At 37.7% G+C, this 12,507-nt stretch overlaps 1 protein-coding gene across 3 annotated transcripts in view; it reads left to right on the forward strand.

Annotated features, from left to right (window-relative positions):
* Positions 1–11,911, forward strand: part of IMPACT (impact RWD domain protein) — a 49,394-nt gene extending 37,483 nt beyond the window's left edge. For 2 of the 3 annotated variants that reach the window (XM_054985323.1, XM_054985324.1), the window contains 2 exons: positions 253–387; positions 2,014–11,911. In XM_054985323.1, coding sequence (XP_054841298.1) covers positions 253–387; positions 2,014–2,082 — 204 coding nt within the window. In that variant the 3' untranslated portion in view covers positions 2,083–11,911. The remainder of the gene's footprint in view (positions 1–252; positions 388–2,013) is intronic. The other variant, XR_008597430.1, reaches the window with a different exon arrangement.
* The last annotated feature ends 596 nt before the right edge of the window (positions 11,912–12,507 follow it).

Consider the following 12,507-nt stretch of genomic DNA (forward strand, 5'->3'; position numbering starts at 1 on the left):
TATGGGGAAGTCAAATTTAAATTGGCCCAAACTGTGCAAGATTTACCTAAATTTTCTGATTGAATGGACAAGCAGGCAAAAAGGTTTTATTACCTCTGAATTTGGTGCAGGGTGAATAGATTGGTTGGTGTAAAAAACTAATGTGTAATATTTCATAAATATATTTTCCTAGGAGTGCTTGTGTTGAGTTGACAATAACTATTTCTTATTGCATGGAACATCTTATGTAAATATTTGTCTGTATTTATGCAGATCTTGAATGTTCGCAATGTCTTGGTTGTGGTGTCTCGGTGGTATGGTGGTATCTTGCTTGGACCAGATCGTTTTAAGCATATCAACAATTGTGCTAGAAATATACTGGTGGAACAGAACTACACTGATTTTTCTGTAAGTTTTTCTAGAAGAATGACCGTAATAGTACCTATTTGCTTTTAATTTCTCAAACTGTTGCTCTCAAATGCGCACAAATATTAAGCACAGTCACAATCTTGAAAAGAATGCTCATGCTTTAATTGATACAAACCTTTCCCTTTTAGAAGCTACCCCCTCATAATGTGCAAACTGATCTTTTCCTCATATTTAAAAGCGATTTGATAGAAGAGTTTCTTCAAGGAAATATTGTTTCCCCATTAATAATCATTTGTCCAAATTGCCCATCTGATTTTTGAACCTAAGTGAAATTTGGTGCAGAGCAGTTAGAAGTTTCCATGAGATCACCTTCTGAGGAGCAGACTCTCAGGGCCTAATTACAGTTTGTTTTCCTTGGGGAAATCCCTGGGTTAGGTGAAAAGGCATGTTCTAAAGTCCATGCTCCTATTGGTACTACAGGATGGGGGTGGGGAGAGCTTAAACCTCCTTGCTGCCATTTTCTGTTCCTAGAACAGCTCCTAGGGGGACTGTGGGCTGCGTGATTGCTGACGAGCTGCATGTTGTATTTCACAATAGGGCGAATAGCGCTTTCAAGGCCATTTCAGGTTGTGAAAACATCCTCTGAGAGGGATAGATTTAAGATCCCTGTTTCAACATATTACATTGCCAATTTAGGTCTGCATGCTTGAGAAATGGGGAATTTTACAACACACCTTTTCACTCAACCCAGAAATGTCCCTAGAGAAAATGTAATGTGTATGAAGGCCCCCAAATGTATGTAATTGTAGTGGATGCCTGTGGATTCTAATATTTTAAGGTGCTTCAATAGTCCTATTTATATTGGCTTCAGCAGATTAAAATTGCTATCTTTCTGAAACCTCCAGCTTTCTGTTCTGCTTGGTGAGAACTGTGCTTGGGATATTATGATCTCTACTCAATGAGAAGAGGACAAAAGCTAAGGGAGAGGACAGGAGTTTTTAAAGGAGAAGCAATGACATTTTAGAACTCTGGCAACAGCTGTATTGTTTAGGAGAGCATTTTGACTCCTCAGATAAAGATACTCTCTGCTTTTTGATCTCTTGTTTGTCTGTGGCCTGTTTTTGTTGTTGTTGTTGTAGATGTTCTTCTGATTTATTGATTATAGTTTTATTTTTTAAGCCGTTGTATCATGTAGGCTTTAATTGTTAATTTCTTTTATTAGATACCATGGTACACTTTGGCAAGCTAAAAAGCAGAATATAAATATTTTAAATAAATATTGGTTTACTGAAGATCATTAATACATTGATGTCTTTCTGGAGTTGGGCCCATATTAACAACAAGAAAAAAGCTTCTTTTGTGGCATGGAAAATTAGGACTAAATTCAGTGCTCCTATGCAGAGCTTAATCAGAACTTTCTCCATATTGTCTCGCATTTATAAACTTTTTACATCATTTTACAGATGTTTTCTGTAATACTGTCTAGATTAGACAAATCTTTTTAGAATGTTTTCAAGGGAAGCATAGGTATGTAAAATTGAGCAGTATACATCGTAGGTTCAGTAACTCTGAATGAATTACTTGTGGTGCTCAGAAAAGCAGGAATGGTCTATGCTAAAAACACTATGAAATAGTGTTAATTTTTCCCCTTTTTCTACCCTGCAGGAAAATGTTTCTAAGCAACCGGGAAAGAACAAAAGAATACGGAAAGACAAAAAGAAAACCGATTGCTAATTCATTTGTACAGCCAGGTTTTAACTTTCACTTCATTTGACTTAATTAAATATAACTGTTCAATTGCTAAAAGGAATTTTTGAAAGTCAAAATATTTTCACTCCAAGACAAGAAACATTATCTGTTGCTACAAAATATTCCCTTATTGAGAAAAATTTAGCAGCAGACTCAGGAAATCTTTTCAGATTTGCTCAGGTACTGAAATCTGAAACAAATATGTTTTCCTGTAAATTCTGTTATTTTAATTTAAGAATCATTAAACCAGGCATATTGTAGATTCACTATCATCCTTTCCTCCCTAGGGAAATTGTGATAACATAGGTCAGTAAGTACCCATTACACCAAGAAGGAATCTTCAGCGTTTTTGAAAATACGCAGTTGGATTTGACAAACTTGTCAAGTTTGAGTCTGTACTGGTATTTAGTTTCTAAATTCTCTGATTGGCAGGGTTCTGTGCTATTGTCAGGTAGCCAAACTAGCTCTTATGGGTAATTTTTTAAACAGCATATAACTTGTTTCTGTTGAAAATAATGAAATGTAAAATAAATTAACTCTAGATTATGCACTTTATTTGGTTCAGATTTATATTTTTACAAATATAAACAAAAGAAACAGGCAGCTACAAGACCTTCTTTTCAATTCCATTCAGTGTTACCATTTTATTTCACCTCCACTAGTCATAAAACATTGACAGCCACTGACAAAGACAAGATCTTGTGAACAGAGAGAAGGTGGAAGCTTTAAAAAATATGATTACTGTAGTGACTCAGGGTTTCGTTATCAGTAAAAAAAAACAAGCTTTGATTTTTGTTAATATTGGGCAGTATCCAACAACTCTGGATATGGAAGGTATCATTCATTGTCAGTCTTCTGTGCAGTCCCACATGGGATTGCTCATGTATAGGCCTGCCGATCGGATATGTTGTGCATCTTTTAATCCACAATTTTCCGTTCAGCATGGGGCCTCAGATATATGGATGTTGGAGATAATTGAAAATGGTTATAAAGTTGAGTTTGACAGTTTACCATGTCTGAGTCTTCCTCCTAAATTTACACAGAACACTTCACTTGCTCTGGTCATAGAGCTGAGATCATTATTAGAGAAAGGGGTAGTTCAGCAGGTCCCTGCATCCAAATCCTAATTGGAGTTTTATTCCAGGTTTTTCCTGGTCCAGAAAAAAGGATGAGTTTCAGACCCATATGAGCCAGTTTGGTGTAGTGGTTAAGAGTGTGGGACTCTAATCTGGAGAACCAGGTTCGATTCCCCACTCCTCCACTTGAAGCCAGCTGAGTGACCTTAGGTCAATCACAGCTTCTAGGAGCTCTTTCAGTCCCACCCACCTCACAGGGTGATTGTCGTGAAGATAATAATGACATACTTTGTGAAGTCCTCTGAGTGAGCATTAAGTTGTCCTGAAGTGCAGCATATAAATAAAATATTTTTATTATTATATTAGATTTAAGAGAACTAAACAGATGATTTCGGATGATGACCCTTAACATGTTTTTTTTTCTTTTTTTCTTTTTTCTAAATACATTTTATTTCAGTTTATAAACTCAAAAATATAAGCATATAATCACTAAATCATACATCTTCTATCATCTACTTCTACATTTATCTACATAAAACAAACTAGGCATTTTAAAATAAACATAAACTAACATCATTCAAATAATTCTAATCGTATAGTTCACATATCAGTATGGACTTGGCTTATATATTCCTGATTTTTCATTTCTATTTCAATATTTCTATTCTATCTTTACTGTTTATTTTCATCCCCACTAAAGATTTTGTTATAAACATGTATTAGAAACATTTTGCTGATCTCTTTACCTATTCTCATTTAAACTTAAAATTCTTACTTATTCTTGATTATTTCCCATTTTTCTTGAAATTCTGAGGTTGGTCTATTATGTATATAAGATGTTAATTTTGCCATCACATATTCATCTAATTTATTCTTCCATTCCTTCAGATCTGGTCATTTATTGCCTTTCATTTTGCTGCAAAAATCTCTCTTGCCACCATCGCCATATACTTGAATAATTCACTATATATTTTTGTAATACTGCTTGGTATAACATTTAACAACATATTTTTGAAGTTTGTCACAAATTTAAATTTTAATATTGTTTGCATTTCTTCATGTATTTCTATCCAGTATTTCCTTGCTGCTTTACACGTCCACCAATGTTGAACAGCAAGGCCTTGGTGAGTCATGCAGGCTGTCTGGTAGTTACAGCCAGGCCTGTTGAGTCTGTCTTCAAAAGCCCAAGCAGCCCTGGAAAAAGAGCTCTGTTCCTTTCTGCCTTTTACTGACATAATTCAAGGCTGGCAATACTGTTTTGGTTGCCTAGCAACAGCCATGTAGGGCATTTTCTGTTCATGACTCAAGTCTCTATATGTAAGTATCCACAAATGGGGCAGGTTGAGAATTAAATATATTAATGCCACAAAATTTCCAGCACATGGAAATCTCATGTTGACCTTGTGAACACTTTTTTCTTTTGAAGTCCAGGATGTTATCCCATAGGAGCAAAATCCTAGTAAGTTTTGGTCTTAGAGAAAAATTAAAAGTTCCCATTTGAAGAGATTGCTCTCTTCTTTGATGACTGAAATATATTTAAAATTGAAATAGAAGTATGAGGAAACTGGATTATCTTTAAGAATTGTTTCTTCCCAAAGATTAGGTCTGTCTTTTCATGGATTGCAATTTTTATGTACCAACCCTGCTGTAGGGTTGTCGCCACAGAAAAATAGCAGAATGTAATCTGCTAGTGTTTGGCTTAACTATATCACTTTAACATTTACTTGTGGGTGGTAAAGTCTCCTACTGTGAATTTATTTCTCCTTTCATCTGTTTTAATTTATGATCCAATTCTGCAAAGTGACATGGACACAGTGATATTGAATGAGTTAGATTAGATTTTTTTTAATTTATGGCACTTTTGCCAAAATCCAAGGGAAGCAATCTTGATAGCTGTTAACCACACAAGTATAAACACAGTCTCTGACAGAAACTCTATTTTAAAAACCATTAAATTTTTTTTTGAATTTTGTTCTTGATATTGAATAGTGTAAATCTGTTCTCATTGTTGAAGGGGAAAAACTGCTTATGTAAGGAGTATTGGAAGGTTCAATACTGGATGGAGCAGAAAATGTATATATCATCCTGCAAAGCATATTGCAAAGCAATTAGATTCAAGGGTTCTCATAACTGAAAATGGAAAATAGTGTAATGGATGTTAAGTGCCTAACTTCTGTTCCTCAGGATTGTTTCCTTAACAGTCAATCTACCTGCAGAGTTGGAGTCTACAGAGTCCATCTACACATTACGAAGTCCCGAATGTCTGCCTGTCTAGCTGTTCCTCCATGGGGAACAGATAGTTTTTCTGAAAACATTACCTTACTTGAAGACTAAAATTCCACAAGGCTGTTTTCATAAAACTGCATTGCCACGGACTCAAATGACTACACTTCTAAGTATGCTTAGCCAACCGAATGAGAAGAGGATATAGCCATAAAAGACCTGTTTTAAAGATCATACCTGATCTTTAAAAGTGCTGGCAGTGTTTGAAGAATTAAGGAAAAGAGGTGGTAAATCAGCAACAGAAGAATCAGTTGAGTTAACTGAAGACACACATGACAATGGTCAAGCCTTCCTAGGGATTACGAAGAATAGACAAGAGGGCTCCTCCAAGTCGGAAACAACCAATATCTAAGGAAAAACCTTGAAGGTCAAAAGAAATTTTTAAATTTTTAAATATATTTTTGAATGCAAAGTGCTGAAGTGTCAAACATGCAATTTCTATTAAATATTACACATAAGTATCAATAGATCATCCCATAAATATCCAATAAATATCCAAATATACAATTATATACAAATACAGTCATGAGTTCAACTGGTAAAGTTCAATCTTATGAAGATAATGCATTTCCGCCACAATATTTGTGGCAATACTACTTTTTGTACATCAAGCAAAGAAGGGTCAAGTAGGATCTGCACATAAAGACACACCATAAAGAATGGTGATAGAAAATGGGATGAACTGGATGAACTAGGAATGGTAGTTTAAGAGAGGAGCTGGATGTATTTGAGCCAACTCTGCTTCTTTTCTGATTCAAGGCCTGCTTACAGAAGCAGAACAACAGCCGTATTTAGTCCTGTCCCCCCTCCTTCTTTTCAGTGTCTCAGGCTCAAAGAATGGCATGTGAGAAAAAGCTAGCATCCAGAGTTATACCTTAGAAACTTCAGACTTCCTGAGCTAAGCTAAAGACACAAGGGAGTTACAAAGGGAACAATAGAACCTTGACTTTTTTAGTGTTAAACGTAACATCACAAGCTCAGCAAGACTATTCCTTAGAGATGGAAGGAAAGACCAGCCTCCTGAGTGATGTAGAGAGGGAGGAAATTGAGAATTTGGGAATATATTAGCCCTCAACTGAGGGGCAAAACAGGTGGCTTCTTCTGCATGAACTTCTCTTCATTGGTCTGCTCTACATGCTAGTTTTGGGTAAGAATTAAGTGTATGTTTTGAGTGTAGTATGAATTAGATTCTGGAAAATAATCGCAGAAGTGCAGATGGACTCCTTGCATATGCCTTCTGGGCAGAAAGTGTGTCTGGATGATTTTAGGGTTGATCTTCGTCTGTTCTGCATATCTTGTACTCAACAATTTTGGTTAATTTTCTAGACATGTTAAGGTCCACACAGAGTCAATAAGATCCATGGTGTCCTGAAATTCTCAAGACCAGATCAGTCTGGTGGGGTTGGTGATTGGCTTGAGATAGGGATGAGTCAGAGTAGAAATCTTCCCTATAAATCCTGTTTCTGACAGATGTAGAAAACTAGAAAAAAGGGAGATTTGGATGGGTATCCTGTCTAGATAGACCCTTCAAAGCAGAACTAGAAATACCCAGAAAGCAATGAATGATTCTGTCCTTAAAACTAAGGTAAAACCTTTACTCCTGTTGCAATAATTGTATTATTTTGTATTGTATTTAACATTCTGGAAATTGCAAAACAGTGGGATGTAAGGTATTGATGATCTATATTCAAACACATTCTGAAGTCTTACATTTTCTTCATTGTGAGGCTGGATGCAAGCTAATAGTTCATTGGGCCATTTATTCCAATCTAAAAGCTCTTAGGTACAGCCGTAAGATCTATATAACATGACCTCTTCTTCCGTGCCCAGCTTCCAGGCATCCTATCAGTTCTTAACGAGGGATGATGTCCAAGGCTGTTGTCAACTTGCTGTATGGATCATGGAGTTCTTGTTATAGACGCCAGCAATTTATTGGGAGCAAATGCTGAGCTGCAGTATATGATATGAAGACCGTCTCAATGGCTTCTGTAAGGAATGGCATACCTTCCTTTGTGTTTTCATCTTGAATGGTAGTCTATTTCAACGCATGGATTTACTGCCAACATTTTTAAACAAATAACTAGCAGTGTAGTCTTCCAGTCTCAAAGAAATCACTTAAGTCTCCAGAAAGCAGCTGAAAAGGCTGAAGAGTCATCCTTCATTGAATGAGCCTGAAGAGTGAAAAAAACCAAAACATTTAATTAGACAACAATGTCCAGAATGCTTCCGAGTAGGGCACAGTAAATCTCTTATGCTATGTTCCATTTAAGCAATAGCTAACTTATCTTTAGGTGGATGATTGAGAGGAAAAGAGGCAACCATCATAAAAGGACAGTTTCACATACTCAAGATTTCAAGCGATATTGGTAATCATATGAATAACTTGTGTGAATTTCCCTTGAGGAAAAAAAGTATTCAAAAAGTGTTGCTCTAATTCTCTGCTGCTTACCTTTTCACAGGAACAAGATTTAGGAGAATTCAGGCAACTAGTTTGATATTATAAGTCACATGAATAAGCTGATGTGGGGTGCTTTCTTAACTTTTTGAATGGATTTACAAGCCACAAATGTTTGATACGAGTGGGATGTATCAAGCCTTGGAAAATTTACAAAATGTGTGTTAATCTGTAACATCATAACACTTGTTAACTAATGTGTCAATTCAATCAAAGCTATATACATTCAATTTCAGGCGACTGATGTAACCATGCTGTCACAGCCTCAAGACCCTTGGCCAAGGAATCTGGAGTGAGATCAGACTGGCCGTCCATCAGCAGATAGAGCTGGGTGTCATCTGCATACTGGTGACAACCCAGCCCAAAGCTGCAAGCTAACTGGGCAGTGGGGCACATATAGATGTTAAATAGCATGGGGAGGGGAGAATCGCCTCCTGAGGGACGCTGCATACCAAAGAATTGCCAAACGTGCCCCCTTCGAGCCTCAGCCAATCAGTTTCAAATAGTGGATTGGAATGTTGAAAAGGGAAAAAAAGAGTTTGGCAGTTTTAACTGTTGGCTAGCTGACAGATTTAAGGTAGGGTTGCCAGCCTCCTGGTGGAATCTGGGGATCTCCTGGAATTACAATTGCTCTCCAGACTACAGATCAGTTCCTTTGGAAAAATGGCTGCTTTGGACTCTGATATTATACCCTGCTGAGGTCCCTCCCTAAGTTCCACCCCCAAATCTCCAGGAATTTTCCAAACCGGAGTCAGCAACTGTTGAAGGTTGTTGGATTTTGGTAGGAGAAGGGTGAGGAGGTCTGCTGGTTAGGCAGGGATTCCATTAAGGACTTTAGGGTTTTTGAAGTTAGGTAGAATTTGGGTGCTGTTCTTGTCAAAAACAGTTAACTGTTCCATGTTTCCTTTCTGTTCCATGTTACAAGTCTGAATCAGTCAAACAAGAAATCTGCTTTGTAAATATTACATTTCCTCAGGCCCCAGCTCCCCAGTAACTAGGTTGTTGTAATACTGAGAGGGCTGGAAAAAAGTCAAACAACCAAGCCATGCATATCACTGAAACAAACCTGTTTCTTGTTTTCATCAAGCCTACTGTGTGTTTCCTTCAGGCCTTCATAACAGGTCAAGTGAATGCTGGGTGGCACCCTGAATTCAGGCATTGCCCTCACTGAGAACTAGGAGACTAAGCAGTCCCCAAAGCATGTCTGTCAGTCTGTCTGTCTGTCTGTCTCTAAAGTTTGTAAGCTGTGAAATTTTAAGTTCCTAGTCTGAAGATGGGTCGTTGTCATATAGACCAAATCTGCTTTACACCAGAGGTGCCTGTGCTAGAGAGCAAATATCTTGAGCTTCAATTGTTCAGATCTCTTACTGGAGATCTGATTCTGGAAATTAATAGTATCTTTAGAAAAATCTGATTAATTCAGTTTATGAAACAAGGGAGTCCACTATTGGTGTAATTTTGTGTGAAGAGTATTGTAACCTATAATTTTCAAATTAGACATGTTTCAAAGCAATTCACCTTACTGTGCATTATCAGGTTCATTTATGACATTCAGCTGCAGGCGCAGAGAAAAATAAATAGTTCTTGTTGCTTGTTTAGAAGTGGGGAACTGGGACTTCTCTCAAACATCTCTTCAAAAAGAAGTACTTGGAGGATTGCATTAGGTAAGCAAATGAATTTCTGGGGATTTAAACAGGCCACAGGCATCCATCAGTAACTATGATTTAAAGAGAAGGGAATTGAACAGCTATGTTTTTAAAGGTCATAGAAATTGTCCCCAAAGGACCAGGTACATTTTCTTTGCAAGGATAATATAGATGCAAAGACAGGTACTTAAAATATCACATTTGTTCTTATGGAGGACATTGATTAAGTACCCTAACAGGTATTTTTTCCATTACTAACTGAAGTATTGTGAGTTCTAGTTTCCTTTATTAAAGCAAAACTAAAAAAACAAGCAAATGTGGCAGTTTGCCCTTTTGATTTACTGCTGCTAACATTCTTGGAAAAGAATCAGTTTTCTTGATAGGAGAGGAGAGCTGAAGATTTCTAGCTGGGGTGAGTAGAACTGGGATGCAGGTACAGCTGGGCTCCATGAGTCCAGCCTTGAGGATCTGAAGCAGGGCTAGTGAAAATACTGCTTGCTTTAGCAGTGCCGGATCACTTACTAACACCTTACTGATGAAAATCAACATGCATGTCTGGAGAAATGACCCCCCAGCGAAGGATGTATCCCAATATTTTGGTAATTGTGACTGCACTCTTTCCATGAACAGGGACTCAGCAGCAAATCAATAGTTGGCAGAAAGGAGGGAGTTGAAGCACCAAGCACAGAGTACTCAAATTCTAGGTTTTTCTAATTCCTGCTGGTAAGTCACACACACTTGGAGTACTTTACTTTAAATAGGTAGACCTGTACTGTTTTGAAAACCAAGAGGAATTTTGTTCTTTTGGTTAAAGTACTAGAAAAAATGTAAGTGTCCAACAGTTCAAAGTTAGCTTCATCATGTGAAATGGCATAGTGTGCACTATAGTGTGCCTTAATGCTAATGTGTGTTCATTTATATCTATGTCTATTAGAGACAACACATCCATGCCCTTCCCCTTTCCTATCTCAGCCCTAGTTAGGAAACTGAAGCTGGAAGAATTCCAAAATCAAGCAATTATTGCTAACAAGATTTTTAAAAAGCATACCCAAAGGTAAAGAGGTGGTGGTGTTTTAGCAGGGACAGGGACCAGAAAGCAAGGATTGATACTTCGGAATGGTTGTAGTGTACACAATATGCTCTGCTTGTATATTCATAAATAAAGGCAACCTAGATCTCCAGCACTGCCCCATCCAAAGGAATCCTCCTTCCCAAACTTCTCATTGATCAAGGGGAGTAGATTGGGAGAAACCATTATGAAGACTTCCAAAGGTGTGTCTAGTGCAGCTAAATGTGAATGTCTGGCATAAAAGAAAGAAACATCTGTATTCAAACATGAGATAAATCCAGCTTGTATCAGCACAAACCATAGCCAATCTGAATTCCCTGAAGGCAAATCTCACCCCCGTCTCTTTCATCGCTTTCTTTACCTTGTATGGATTAGTCTACAGCCAAAGTTCCATTAGAGGGAATTAACTACATAGTCCATACCAAATAAACATTTTACAGGTTAATGATTATATGTCTACACAGCTGTGTTGAAATTAAATGTCATACAGGGCTAATTATGTAATAAGTTATCATTTTTTTGCAAGCACTTCATTTATATGGAGCTTGATCCTTGGGCTTGATCCGGAAACTGCAGCTGGTTCAGAATGCAGCTGCACGGGTGGTTGCCAGAGCACCAGTCATGGCTCATATAACACCTGTACTCCGTCTGCTGCACTGGTTGAGTACCGGGTCCGGTTCAAGGTTTTGGTGTTGACCTATAAAGCCCTATGCGGACTGGCCCCAGCATACCTTCGGGACCGCCTCTCCCCATATGTTCCCCGGAGGTCGCTTCGATCAGCTACTAAGAACTTGCTGATGGTCCCTGGCCCCAGGGAGGTCCGCCTGGCCTCTACCAGAGCCAGGGCCTTCTCAGTTCTGGCTCTGACCTGTTGGAACTCTCTGTCTGAGGAAACTAGGGCCCGGCAGGATTTGTTATCTTTCCGCCGGGCCTGCAAGATGGAGATGTTCCACCAGGCATTTGGTGGGGGCTAGGCTGTCCTCTCGCTGGCCATACCACTGAATACCTTCCACCAGCCATGAAGGACAATGCTGTATTTTAGTATTTTATACCCAGCAATTTTAATTGTTTGATATGATGTTTTAATGTTTTTATAATGTTTTTATTTTTTTAAGCTGTTAAACCGCCCTGAGCCCGTCTGACGGGGAGGGCGGTCTAGAAATGCGATTAAATAAATAAATAAATATATGCCTCTTTTTGTAAAATTACCTTTCTGTTGTGCATATAAATGGATCAACCTAATGCATGTACATGTATGATGAAGTAAACTCTGACTCTAAATTGCCACTGGACTCCTGTTTTATTTTGATGCTAGCATTTGTTTTATTTTCATGTAAGCTTTATTATATATTTTATTTTGATGTTACAGACTAGCTACTCATGGAATTCTCTTCACCTATATTTGTCTCTTTCCAGTAGATGTCAGTAGAACTCTGTTAATATATACCAATCTATTGGCTCCAGCTTGAAAGTTGGTAAGTTTCTTACAGTGTGCAGAGATCATCGATATGTTCTGAAATCCACTCTCTGTTTTGATGTACATTGTTCTATATTTGTAAATAAGTTATGTGGAGATTTTTAGTTAAAAGAAAAACTGTTTCAGTTCACATCTTTTCACTCGCAGTAAGAGTAGCCAGTCTTTCCTCTCCTTTGACTTCGTAAGCTTGGAAATGAAGGAAAGCTACCAAGAATGAGAGAAGGGATGGGTTGCATCTAGGGATGAGACCACATTTCAAAATATCTTCAGTTCAATTCCAATATCTACATACTTATTTCATTTCTCCATTATGAGAAACAAACCCTTATTTTGAGCCAGCTTCCTTTTCCTTGTGCCATTTCCCTCTATTATCCCAGTTTTTTGCATTATTTTGCATAAATCGC

This window comes from Eublepharis macularius, chromosome 7 (assembly GCF_028583425.1).
Source record: "Eublepharis macularius isolate TG4126 chromosome 7, MPM_Emac_v1.0, whole genome shotgun sequence".
NCBI lineage: Eukaryota > Metazoa > Chordata > Lepidosauria > Squamata > Eublepharidae > Eublepharis > Eublepharis macularius.